The sequence below is a fragment of the Daldinia vernicosa genome (assembly GCF_022497035.1).
Source record: "Daldinia vernicosa strain CBS 139.73 unplaced genomic scaffold F5Y00scaffold_12, whole genome shotgun sequence".
In the NCBI taxonomy this organism is placed as follows: domain Eukaryota; kingdom Fungi; phylum Ascomycota; class Sordariomycetes; order Xylariales; family Hypoxylaceae; genus Daldinia; species Daldinia vernicosa.
The window spans coordinates 452,891-465,197 of NW_025953928.1; the positions used below are offsets into that span (position 1 = coordinate 452,891).

Here is a 12,307-nt window from a genome sequence, read left to right on the forward strand (position 1 = left end):
TCGGCAACCTTTTTCCTTAAATTATCTACCTAATGTACAGTAATGCATCTGTGCATGTGCACAATGTCCGGGTGGTCTGTGTGCCTTCCGACTGACGGTTACGATTGACACCGCCGGTTTCATTAGCCGTACCGCCACCGCATAGATGCATAGTGTATGTACATTCCCTACATAGGCATGTAACTGCCCTTGCTCCTGCCACTCAAGAAGGGGGGGCACGCGAGCAACACGTAACAGTACTATAAAAAACTTACTTTTTAGGGCAAGGGACCTAAGGGAACTGCCAACCTCTCCCTCGGGTCTAGAGTTCGGGTCTAGAGTTGACGCCGGCTGCTGTTTGACGGGTCGGTTAGTCTTGTCTCGCCTGTTCTCCATCCACCCGGACTAGACCTACATAGTGGAAATATCTACCTAGGTCTACCTGGGTAGGTATGCTCGCATAGTCCGGACAATCCGTGTTTGCGTTTTTCTCACCACCTTCACCGAGGTATTATGACATGTAGTTTTTTTTTTTTTTTTTTCTTTGTTATACGGGTTATATAAAGGGGGAAAATCTCTGCGTCTAATTTAGAATTCGCGTGTAACTTGATAATTGATATATCCCTAACCTATATAGACCTATCATGAGCCACAACGGTCGGGATGCTTACATAGCTATCGGTGCTATAGTCTTGCCGCCGTCGGGCGTCCGAAGTCGCAAGGATATCCTATGTAAGGAGTATAGTAAGACAAGATCCAGCAATGATTTAAAACATTTAGGTTAATCAATATCCCCCTTTGACGTAAACGACCAATCGTGACTATACACGAGTTAGGCAGAAATTATAACTATGCTATATGCAAGAGAAGCTTTATTATGTATGCTGTATCGTATATTATTATTCCTCGCTTGTTCGAACACCTTATTATATATATGTACGGCCGCATTCGAGCATAGGAAACAAACAACTCTTCGACGAAAAGACGAAGAAAAATAAGAAACACACCCGCCAACTCGCGGCCTTGCGACCAAACCAGATCTATAATCATGTGTAACGAAAACGTGCCACCCACCCAACCAGATGCTATGTCCCCCAACCCCCCTTTTTGGCCCCTGTATGATTACTCGTAGTATTGATTATCGTCTTCTCATAACCGTAAGACATTGCATAGAAGGAAATAAAATAAAATAAAAACCCCGTGACGTATAGGGAAACCCTCCGAACTCAGCGTAACCACACCTTACTTCCACAACGCTTTAACGCTTCAGCCTCGCGCGAAACGCCGGTGGGATTTCGAGGCCACGTTTAAGACAGTAATCGAGTCTTAGCACACAAGCGGTTTCTATCGGCGGGCTCTCGCTGCCATCGTACCACCCACCCATGACGAGGTCGTCGTGTCGCTTCTGCCAGTATGACTGCTTCTGAAGCCAGTTTTTCTTGTCTACGTCGGCAAGCTTGATGATGACGGGTGCGTCCTCGTCGATCGGCATGCGGACGAAGCAGGAGCAGTCTCGTAACGTCATAGACAAACCAAAGTTCGCATCCGAAGGCCTGGTAAATAACGCATCTCCCGAATCGCCTTCTTCTTGCAGGTCCCTAAGGCGTTCAAGCACGCCGCTCTCTCTAAGAGCTTTAGCCAGTCGAGCCCGGTCTCGCTCGCTCCACTTAGGTGCGAGCTGGTCGATGGTGCTCATGACCACGGCGTGGTTCTTGTGAAGTAGACCAAGGGGACACACCGGTGTGGTTATCTTATGCCCTCGCTTTCTCAGCTTGCCGTTGCGTAGGGCCTCCCTCGCACAAGTTCGACAACGGGCTGCATTTTCGGGGGCCATCGGGGCTTGGGCCAGCCACTTTGGCTTAAACTCCAGAGCTATATAGTCTGGAGACGGGCCCATATCTTCCACGAGCATGGCATATCCAGCTTGGATGATGCTCTGGTCACCCCTAACCCCTTTAGCTCGGAGAGCGTTATCACGCTTAAGGTTAAGAGCGTCTGCTACAGCCTGGGGGATCTTAATAAGAATCTGGGGAACGATGTGCTGCCGTCCGACGTGAACGTCGACGAATTTCTCTTGAAAGTCCTGAAGGGTTTCGTAGTCGCACGGCGTGACATCGGGGGTGGCTTTGGGCACACGTAATAGGGTTTCCCGGAAGAACCCCGAGGGAACCGTTGGATCCTTTGGCTCTCTAATGCTAAAGACGGCATTGGCACGACCTTCAGCGAGGTGAGTGAATTCAGACCGGTGGAGAATATAGCTCAACTCATATAGCTCTTTGGGTGTGAGGGCTGGCCCGATACGTTTGGCGCCTAATCCTGCGGGGAGAGGTTTGGAGAGTTCGCTCCAAACGTCTTTTAGGGGCTTCATGACGAGCTTCTAGATCTTAAAAGGGTACAGAACGTCGGGAGTAGTTTGGAAAGATCGAGTATGAGAAGAAGAAGAAGCGCATCTAGTAAATTTGTAGTAGCGAGAGGTTGTAGGTAACAATGGCCAAACAGACTCTCTTTGTTCGAGAGGAGCGGAAACTTAAATATTAAACTCTCGAGTTGAGACGAGAACAACCCCCAGCTGATAGCACCTGACTCTCCCTTATTAGGTAACTGCGTGAGTAGTTGATGGTTAGATAGAGTTAAACGAAGGACTCATGGATGACAAAGAAACACGATATTAGTAGTGACTAGATCAGAGAAACCGGGCAAGGTACAATTATAAAAACTTATATGATTAGGCCTTCCGAGTAGTAAAAAGAAGAGGAAGAAGAAACCGACCCAAAGACCATCCCTTTAAAAGTCGAACGTTATCTAGACAAACTCGGAAAGGGGAATGGAGAACTGGATCTGGAACTAGACTCCATTTTATGACGTTTGAGCTCAACTGCCGCTGGGGAACGCTGGGGACTTTGGGGACTTTGAAAAAAAAAAATATACTAGGTCCGTTTGGTTGCCCAGGTTGCGGCTGCGGGCAGCCGAGCTGGAGCCATGGACCTGATAGTGCAATTAGGTAGTGGCCATAGTGCCATAGTGGCGCAGTCTTAGAAAAGAATGATAGATCATAGCCCTTCCCTCCTTTACATAAACTAAAAGGATACTAAAAAAGATAAATTTAGTAGGCGACGCCGGCGGTTCGCAAAGCCGGTCGAATAGGAAAACTAGGTTTGTTTGTATGGATAATTGGCTAATGGGGTCTATACTTTGTATGTAATGTAGCTTGCAGATAGGCGCAGATAAGTGCAGACAAATGGTTGCAAGGCAAGGTATGGTCCGTGTGACCGACACGATCGAGATTAAATTAAACATAGCCTATAAACAGTTTAGCAAGGTTTAATAGTCTAAGGTTAGCAAGGATAACAAGGATAACAAGGTTAAGGTACCCAGTACCAAACTAATGACAAATGGATCATCGCGAAGGATTACATAGTACAGTAGTGTATGTCGGCTCGTTTATTCGTTGGTTTGCACATGCACGGCGATCTAATATCCACCCACTCGGGTATCTGCCTATAACGAACCCGGAAAAGGCATCTCTGCGTGTATGTACATGACTGTCATGGCTGTCACGGTAAGCAAATAAGAACATTCATGATATTAATAATGCTAACGATACTAATAACTGAGGTAAGACCTATTGCACCATACATCATGCTTAAACATGTATAAAACGCCTGATATAATCCTGTTTCTATGTCGTTTGAGGTGTCACATATATTATTCTGGGTTGGCCACCGTCATATCCCAGCGGCAGTAAAGCTCAGCAGACTACCAAACGCCAACCCAGCCACAAGGGATAAACCCATAAACCCTCCAGAAGCCTCCCGCTCTCCTTCCTCAACCCACTCGCCGGCCGCCATCATGCAATTTGATCCAAGCCAGCCGGTGGTGAAACCGAACGGGAACTGCACTAATAGGAGGTAAAATACATCACTATTAATAACAGCCCCTTTACCGTGCAGGTTGCATAGAGCATAAAGTGGAAGGAATAACACCCGCGCAATGCTCACTACGAATAGCAAGGCTGGCCGATCTCGGAGTGGTAGGAAAAGCGAGCTGGCTCTTCCTCCAAGGTCGCCAAGATTCCAGAAGAAGAAACCCAGTGGGATGAATGCAGCGGGTTGTAGTAATAGGCTCGCTTCGTCTGGCGGTGTCACAGATAAAATCTTAGGTGTGAAAACCGGGAAGAACATGGCGACGGCGAAGCACATGAAAACACCGCCCGCGAGCCAGTGGAGCTTTTTGAACAATTTCGGCATGCTGACGACTTTCCGTGCTGCACGTTCTGCGGACTCGATGCTCGTCACCGATGTAGCCATGTGCTCCATCATCCGATTCTCGATAATACGGTTGTGACGGTTAACTAGCGGTATGAAAGCCACGAGCGCTACGATAGATACGATTACCGCTGTAAGGAAGTAGATAAATGCTGCTTTTCCATTTCCCGGCGAAGATTCTTCTCTGGTCCCGGATGCCGTATTTGCTGGTGGTGCAACAAGGACTGAAATGACTTGAACAAGCGAAGGGAGCACGCCTGCTACGCCTTGTCCAGCCATGATCGCTTGCATATATTCGGGTCTCCCAAAGCTTGCAGCAAACGCGAATGCGCCATTCTGTATCAGTCCTGCCGCCCATGCCGTGAGTACTACCATTACCAATACGAATACAAGGTACGCCGAGGGCGAGGTATCGAGGAATGTCGTAGTTGAGGCAGTCAAGAACCCGAATATAACGACGTTTATGTAGAGAGCTAGATTAATTCGGAATGGGTACGACGCCGTAGATTGGATATTGGTTAATACGACCATCGATCCTAAGTTTCCTAGTGTTGATACCGATATAATGGCCGATTGGAAGTTGTCGAGAATCCAATCATCGTCCTGAAAGCGAAGCTGAAAGTAAGGTGCTGCAGCAAGGAACATGTTCCTTTTTGAAAGTTATCTATTAGCTATTTCATCTTCGTATAAGTAGGTCTTTAGATGAAATGTTGCGTACCAAGCCCATAGCATCGCAACACCTAACAATCCGAAGATGCTATACTCAACCCACGAGAAAGGGATGCCATCGCTCTCGGTGTGCTCAGGGGGTGCCTCGATGGATTGCGATTCATCGTTCAGAGGTTGGTACTCCTGCTCATCCTCTCTCTTTCGGAATAATGTACGAAGCCGGTCCATGGCGGGTTAGACGTGGTAGGTGACGCTGTAATACGCGATACCACTATGATTACACCTAAGACTTCTAAAGCAAACAACCACAGCCGAAACGGATCAGATTTAGGTAGTAAAGGTGCTACCTCAAAGATCGTATTTACACTTTACATTGCTGTTGAATACGTAGTAATGATGACCTCGCAATAAGGTGCGATAATAAATTGGAGGTGAAATGGTAGAATAGGTCATACGCGGATGTCATGGGGAAAAGCAGGCGAGGTAAGTTAATAAGGGTCCTGTCAGCTGTATGACCTTTACAAGCCACAATTATAAGATCGCCAATTGGCTCCCCGCGCTGCCTAATACCAGGTACATGTACATATGTACCGTGACACCTAATCTTATCTCAGATGCTAGATGCCGGATACCGATATTTGAAGTAGTACGTACCTTCTATCAGCATCTCTAATACCTAACCTACATCATTTCAAGGTTGCTAAGACTGACATTGAAATATCTACATGTAATGCTGTCAAGGCCCAAATACGAGTTAATACACGGGTATATTGAATTATTCTCATGGCTTATGCCTACATTTGACAATAAAGTAAGCTTCAATGGCTTAGAGGTTGAATCTAGTTCGTTGCTTTTCCATCTTAGCCTTCCATTCCCACTGCAAGGCGTCATCTCCTTCGCTCCCAGCCCGGCCAATTCCCTTGTCGATGCGCCTAAGCTTAAGTGTTGCCCTTGGACCTAGCTCTTGGAGACCTATAAAGGTAAGAAATTAGCTACTAATAACGATGCAGTAAGCAGTCATTGACTCACCTGTTCGAATATTTTCCACTCCTTTTAATTCCTTCCCGTCTGCGCCAACCACGCTTTTCTCTGTCGCTCGCTTATCTCGAAAGACGTACCTATGCCGACGCAGAAAGATATAATCACGTTGATTATGTAAGGTAACTACTTGACGACCTTGTAGCTCGGGTGTCTTGGGCCAAAGCGACTGGAAGAGTCTTGCAGTGAGAACACCTAATGGTGTCTTGAAATTATTGAGTAGTAGTTCCGGATAGTGGTTTGTCGGGTTACCATGACCCGGTAGCTTCTTCCCTTCAACCCAGTTTGAGATACTGAAGTGGAATGTTGGTCCTGAAGGCAGATGGATAATATCCAAGCCAATTGGCTTCTTCAAGTCCTCCCTAAGAATCATGACAGAACTAAAGCCCCTATTATCCGCGAATTTGCAGATCTCCCTCACACTATACTTATAACTGTACTTATGCGCCGACCGCGGTATATATGTGCTATGCGGAAACAGGGTACAAAGTAGTCTCGCTTGGTCATGTAGGGTCGAGTTGAGAGTGGTGGTAACCAGGACTTTAGGCTCCGGGGGCCCATCGTCAGAGAAGAGCGATGGAAATTTAGCCACCAAAGATTCCGGTGTAAGATCGAGGTTCGTTGAAGTAGTTGAGGGAGCAAGACTATCATCTCGAATAACTTGCTTCGCGCGGGCCTTTGCTGCCGCTTCCTCATCGGATTCCTCTTCATCGTCTGAACCTAACATACTGTCTTTATCGTCATTATCGTCGCCCTGTTCAGATTCAGACGCTTCATTCAGCCCCGCAGCTAATCTTTCCTCAGCCTCTTCTTGTTGTAAGCGTCGCTTTTTGAGCAGCTGCTCCATGTCGACACTTGCGCCCAGTCCATCGTCGTCTACGTCGTCCCAGACTCGTTTCCGGTCAATGGTAGCTGGCTGGTTACGCGCAACTCTCTCAGCCCTTAGTTCAGGCTCTCTATCCTCTTCTTTCTTCCTTCGAAATCGAGCCTCGCGCTTTTCCTTCTCACGATCCCTCTTCTGCTTGACATATAGCGATTGGCGATGGAGTTTATTTCCTGTCTTCTTAGACAACGAGGTAGACGATCGTTGTGGGCCCATTGTTCTGTTAGCCTGAGATAGGTCAGTTCAGAAGGGGTTGGGGCAGAGCTGTCGTGGTCTTAGATGTCGATATCAGGTACCTAATAGACGAAATGTTTATTAGATGGGAATTGAAACTTGAAAGTTCACGAAGACTTCATTAACCTAGAATCTACATAAAAATTTTAGCGGGTCCCCAAATCAAGTGGGTCCCCTTATCTGCAAAGCGCGTCTGGGCTAGGCTTTAACCGGGCTGACCGGGGTGGTTTTCATGGAGGGGCCGATGGAGGGGTAGAATTGTAGGTTTAATACTAACAAATGAAAATTATTATCGGCCACATTGTGACTCAATTTCAAGCTTATAAGTCACTTTAATTAGGACCTTGCCGTTAGAGCGCCCGCTTAGAAAATTTGGAGTCACCTATTTTACTTTTACTTCTATCAACTACATGATACGGGCAGTTTGCGCGACTGGAACATCTGCGTCGAGCTTGGTCCCCGCAATTCCCTTCCGCTTTGTTTCTAAGTGGTCCTCGAGGACTCTTGGAATTATTACAAGGCCATCTCTAAGTACTACAATTGGTAACGTTTGTAGACCTTCAGTCGCAAACTCTAACTTGAGAGGCTTCACTACCTCGAAGCTAGCCTCATATCCTCACGGTACACAAACAAATAGTAAAGACGCAAATATGACGACGACTGCTACTACTCTCAAGGGGCAACCCTTGGACCGTCCCGCCCTGGACTCGATGCTTCGACGACGAATGTTCTATACCCCAGCGTTTGAGATTTATGGAGGTGTTGCTGGTCTCTACGATTATGGCCCACCCGGCTGTAGTCTCCAGGCAAACATCATTGATGTGTGGAGGAAGCATTTCGTGCTTGAGGAAGATATGCTGGAAGTTGACTGTTCAGTATTGACTCCGCATGAGGTTCTAAAGACAAGTGGCCACGTGGACAAGTTCGCCGACTGGATGTGCAAAGATCCGAAGAACGGCGAGATTATTCGAGCAGACCACTTCGTTGAGGAAATACTCGAAAGCCGATTAAAAGGAGATAAGGAGGCTCGCGGCCAGAAGGTTGAGGAGAAAGAAGAAGACCCCAAGAAAAAGAAGCGAAAGGCTAAGGGTGTGCAAGAGGCTGTCAAACTTGACGATGCTGTTGTTCAGGAATACGAGGAAGTATTGGCCAGGATTGACAACTACAATGGCGAGGAACTTGGCGAGCTGATCAAGAAATATGATCTCAAGAACCCTTCTTCTGGCGTGCAACCCTCGCCGCCTGTTGCCTTCAACTTGATGTTCCAGACAGCCATTGGTCCCAGCAGCAATCTCCCCGGTTACTTAAGACCAGAAACCGCGCAAGGACAATTCCTGAACTTCTCTAAGCTGCTAGAATTCAACCAGGGCCAGGTACCATTTGCGTCGGCGTCTATTGGCCGGTCGTACCGAAACGAAATCTCGCCTCGGGCTGGATTACTTCGAGTACGAGAGTTCCTGATGGCGGAGATTGAGCATTTCGTGGATCCTGATGGAGGAAAGAAGCACCCACGCTTCCAGGAAGTCAAAGACGTTGAACTAGTACTACTAAACCGCACAACTCAGCTCGCCGGTAAAACACATGTCGATAAGATATCCATTGGTCAGGCGGTAGCTGATGGCATCGTCGACAACGAGACTCTTGGTTACTTTATGGCCCGAATTCATCTGTTCCTCAAGAAGATTGGCGTTGATCAGTCCAAGATTCGCTTTAGACAGCATATGGCCAACGAGATGGCTCACTACGCTGCAGACTGCTGGGATGCAGAACTTTTCACTTCTTACGGATGGGTTGAATGCGTCGGATGTGCGGACCGTAGCGCTTACGATCTAAGTGTTCATGCTAAGAGGACCGGTGCTCCCCTTATTGTTCGCGAACAACGGGCCGAGCCACTAGTTATCGAGGAATGGGAGGTCGATCTGAACAAGAAGAAGTTTGGACCTCATTTCAAGAAAGATGGCAAGACGGTGGAGGCCGCTGTTTTAGCGACTACACAGGACCAGCGAGAAGCACTAGCAAAAGACTTGAGCGAAAAGGGAAGCATTACTGTTGAAGTTCCCGGTGTCGGTGACGGAAAGGTTGAGATCCCGAAAGATCTTATTACCATCGAGCGACGCACACGAGTTGAGCACGTTAGAGAATATACCCCCAACGTTATCGAGCCTTCTTTTGGTATTGGTAGAATACTATATGCCCTTATGGAGCACAACTTCTGGACTCGAGGCAGTGAGGGCGGCGATGAAGCGCGTGGCGTATGTTCACCCTCCTTCTCAGAAAGTAATGAATATACTAATTCTATTTAGGTTCTCTCGTTCCCGCCAACAGTAGCTCCCACAAAGGTGCTTATCGTTCCACTATCATCCAACGAGCAATTCAGACCGATTTGCTACAAGCTGTCTCAACGGCTTAGGAAAATTGGAATCTCTAGTCGTATCGACGATTCTTCCGCAACGATCGGAAAGAGATACAGCCGTAACGATGAGCTCGGCACGCCACTTGGCATTACAGTGGATTTCCAGACTGTTCAAGACAGCACGATCACGCTGCGAGATCGAGATTCGACTAAACAAGTTCGTGCAGATGAGGATAAGATCATCGCCGCGATCCAGTCCGTAGTTGACGGGAGCAAGGAGTGGAAAGACGTTGAGGCTGAACTACCCATTTTTGAAGGGCAAGAGATCGAGGTCGCTGTTCGTTAATGTGGTTCGTACCTAACATTAGATAGTTCGAAGCGCCATTCATCGCAGAGGCGAAATATGCAGGAGGCCTCAGTCGCAAGCAAGGCTAGATAGACAGATTATGGATCTTAAAAAGGCTTATTACTGATTTTCGTTCTCGGATGTGGTTTCAACTGTAGATCTTGGCCACGTGCGGGTTCTCGCCCGGTAACAGGGGTTAAGCAATAGAAAGTTTCTACCCGGGAATAATTCTACGAACCACTATGATAGTGCTGCTTTAGGAATCTACAGTTATCTTTTATTGTCCGATAACTTTAAGTATTATGGAATGCGAGCTATAGACCAACGGTCCCAAGAAATTTTCAGTGACAATTAAGATGCCCTACTACGGAATAAGAAATTCTTGTGATGCTCTGACGGGTAACAAACCGTAACCAATTACGCGCAGCGGCTAAAGCCGGGGGTGGTTCGACGGCATGCCAAGCACTAGCATTTCTGCGACAGATCCGCATATTAGCGAAACCAATGCAAGAAGGGTAGTGTCTCTGTTTCTCAATACCTCAGTACAGTACCGCAGTGAGATTCTAGAAAGGCGAAACTGCTGATTCGCCGCAGTGGACCCCCCAGCGCGGTTACGATCGCCGAGGATCAGCTGAGGTTCGCTGCTTTGGCGACACGCTTCTGCAGAAAGATCACGACTAGGCTGTGAGTGAAACCGTCGTACACCCAGCCCGTTGACAAGACTGGGTTGGGTAAGACACATAAGGAGGTGCTTCATGGAGTTTTATTTTGGGGGGCAGTGAATGGATGAGGAATTATTATTACATATTATCGTCCCGGAAAGGAAGGAAAAAAAAACCTTCGTTCTAATTTGAGCGCTCCCGGTTTGTTGGTTGTTTGCGGTAACCCTTGCGCGCTGGAGTTGCGCTCCTCCTCATGCCTGCATAGGCGAAGGGGATCTAAGCCTATTCTGCTCGACTCGTAGAGGGTTAGCTGTCACCTCCCGCGGTAGCACTCGGGACGCCCAACAAGGCTACGACGGGAAGAGATATGAGATCCGGCGAGCTTTGGTCGTGTCTTTCGTCTTTTTTGTTTACCTAGCTGACCAATATCTCCCTCATCTATATCTATAGTCTAAGCGGACTATAAGACTAATATGTATTCCGTATAGTATGAGTGGATCGCAATTCATTACACCGCATTGTTCGGATGAGCGAGTCTGTGAGAATCGTTTAATAAGCTCAAATGAGCGAGAACCGCCTAGCAGTTAGTAGGAATATGCCTCCTTTTATCTTTCACATGTTGGTATAGTTCATCGGAATCCGGTAGGTGATAAGGACGTTTGGGATGCACGATGAGCCGCAGGATGTGGTAGGCTATTGGTCGCCTCTAAAGGTAGTATTATGCTGTCGAGACGGGATACAATACATAAACTCATGAGTGACCCTGAGTGAAACAACGACACGACTAATTCTAGCCTCGAGGCACCTCGGTTTGCCGCCAAGAACTATTACCCCAGAACTACTCGAGTCTTGTCTTTCGGGCCATCACACCTTAGGAAGGAAAATCGATGATCTTTAATAGAACCAATGTGGCAAACATATCTAGTTATATATTTGTACAATACATAGGGACATACAGTAGGGAATAAGTATGTAAAAGTTGGGATGATAAGGTGAGGTAAGGCTAGGAATTCTTAGAGGATCGTCATTCGTTTAACCAGCGTTTATTAGCGTCTTCAATATCATTGAAACCACTAAGGCCGTGACCAGTGACCACCTTTTATATCCATGTATCTGAGTACATGTTGGAGGTATCCGCTTTACCGAAATGAGAGAAATAAGAGCGGTCCGCTCCTTACAAAATAAGATATAGCGGATGTACAGAATACTTATAAATCCCCTGTGGTTTTAGGGGAGACCCTTCCAACGCCAATCAATCAATCATTCCTTCATATAGCGGTACGAAGTACCTAAAGTTGAAAGGGACCCCCTCCAACATGAACCCCTTTCTCCTTTGCTGACTAGACATCCCATGTCTTACTTTTCACCTTCCCCAGGCCAAAACTAGGAACTGTTACTTTTTCACACCCACACACATAGATAAAATTCCTTATATTTAGGACATCTGAGCGGTCGAATACGGTTGACTAACTTATACGTTTTACTACGCTATTTGTTTAGTTCCTTTCCCTTAGGTAGACGAACAAGAAAAGCGTCGACACACGAGCTGACGAGGTGCCAGCTGATGGATACCGAATATTCGATACCGCATTAATGCTTGGGTTTCGGATGTGAAGTCGACCCCCTTTCGTTTTTTGTTTCTCCCGACCGACCGAGATTCCGCTTCCAATCACTTTGTAGACAGATCGGCCTTAGTCACAACCTTCTTTTCCTGCAGACCTTTCCTGTGGTGGTCACTGCCCTCGACAGTGATTTAGCTTCATTCATTGCTCAGCTGTTCTCTTTATCTGGGCGAAACCCGAGGCGTACAATCTATGCTGAAATTGATTTTTGATTACTCTCTTTTCTCTACATATCTGGCGATTTCTCTCGGTGTGA

The 12,307-nt window shown here is 47.1% G+C and overlaps 4 protein-coding genes across 4 annotated transcripts; 1 reads left to right on the top strand and 3 right to left on the bottom strand.

Annotated features, from left to right (window-relative positions):
- Positions 1-1,077: 1,077 nt before the first annotated feature.
- Positions 1,078-2,661, bottom strand: F5Y00DRAFT_24017 (inositol-pentakisphosphate 2-kinase-domain-containing protein). The gene has a single exon (XM_048008191.1). The coding sequence runs from the start codon at positions 2,345-2,347 to the stop codon at positions 1,238-1,240; it is 1,110 nt and encodes a 369-aa protein (XP_047866925.1). The 5' UTR covers positions 2,348-2,661; the 3' UTR covers positions 1,078-1,237.
- An 883-nt stretch (positions 2,662-3,544) lies between these two features.
- Positions 3,545-5,392, bottom strand: F5Y00DRAFT_231395 (nucleoside transporter-domain-containing protein). The gene is made up of 2 exons (XM_048007018.1): positions 4,963-5,392; positions 3,545-4,893 (listed from the first exon to the last, which is right to left on the bottom strand). The coding sequence occupies exons 1-2, from the start codon at positions 5,139-5,141 to the stop codon at positions 3,705-3,707; spliced, it is 1,368 nt and encodes a 455-aa protein (XP_047866926.1). The 5' UTR covers positions 5,142-5,392; the 3' UTR covers positions 3,545-3,704.
- Positions 5,393-5,664: 272 nt separating this feature from the next.
- F5Y00DRAFT_231396 (Brix-domain-containing protein) lies at positions 5,665-7,183 on the bottom strand. Its single transcript, XM_048007019.1, has 2 exons — positions 5,943-7,183; positions 5,665-5,885 (listed from the first exon to the last, which is right to left on the bottom strand). Exons 1-2 carry the CDS (start codon positions 7,048-7,050, stop codon positions 5,740-5,742), a joined length of 1,254 nt encoding a protein of 417 aa, XP_047866927.1. The 5' UTR covers positions 7,051-7,183; the 3' UTR covers positions 5,665-5,739.
- Positions 7,184-7,362: 179 nt separating this feature from the next.
- F5Y00DRAFT_231397 (glycyl-tRNA synthetase) lies at positions 7,363-10,117 on the top strand. Its single transcript, XM_048007020.1, has 2 exons — positions 7,363-9,320; positions 9,372-10,117. Exons 1-2 carry the CDS (start codon positions 7,479-7,481, stop codon positions 9,765-9,767), a joined length of 2,238 nt encoding a protein of 745 aa, XP_047866928.1. The 5' UTR covers positions 7,363-7,478; the 3' UTR covers positions 9,768-10,117.
- The last annotated feature ends 2,190 nt before the right edge of the window (positions 10,118-12,307 follow it).

Excerpts from the sequence above, each read along its gene's own strand:
- F5Y00DRAFT_231397 (XM_048007020.1), top strand. The coding sequence starts at position 7,479 with ATGATACGGGCAGTTTGCGCGACTGGAACATCTGCGTCGAGCTTGGTC. Across the intron at positions 9,321-9,371 it reads GCGGCGATGAAGCGCGTGGC|GTTCTCTCGTTCCCGCCAAC; the intron begins GTATGTTCACCC and ends AATTCTATTTAG.
- F5Y00DRAFT_24017 (XM_048008191.1), bottom strand. The coding sequence starts at position 2,347 with ATGAAGCCCCTAAAAGACGTTTGGAGCGAACTCTCCAAACCTCTCCCC.
- F5Y00DRAFT_231395 (XM_048007018.1), bottom strand. The coding sequence starts at position 5,141 with ATGGACCGGCTTCGTACATTATTCCGAAAGAGAGAGGATGAGCAGGAG. Across the intron at positions 4,894-4,962 it reads GTTGCGATGCTATGGGCTTG|GAACATGTTCCTTGCTGCAG; the intron begins GTACGCAACATT and ends ACTTTCAAAAAG.
- F5Y00DRAFT_231396 (XM_048007019.1), bottom strand. The coding sequence starts at position 7,050 with ATGGGCCCACAACGATCGTCTACCTCGTTGTCTAAGAAGACAGGAAAT. Across the intron at positions 5,886-5,942 it reads AGTGGAAAATATTCGAACAG|GTCTCCAAGAGCTAGGTCCA; the intron begins GTGAGTCAATGA and ends TTACCTTTATAG.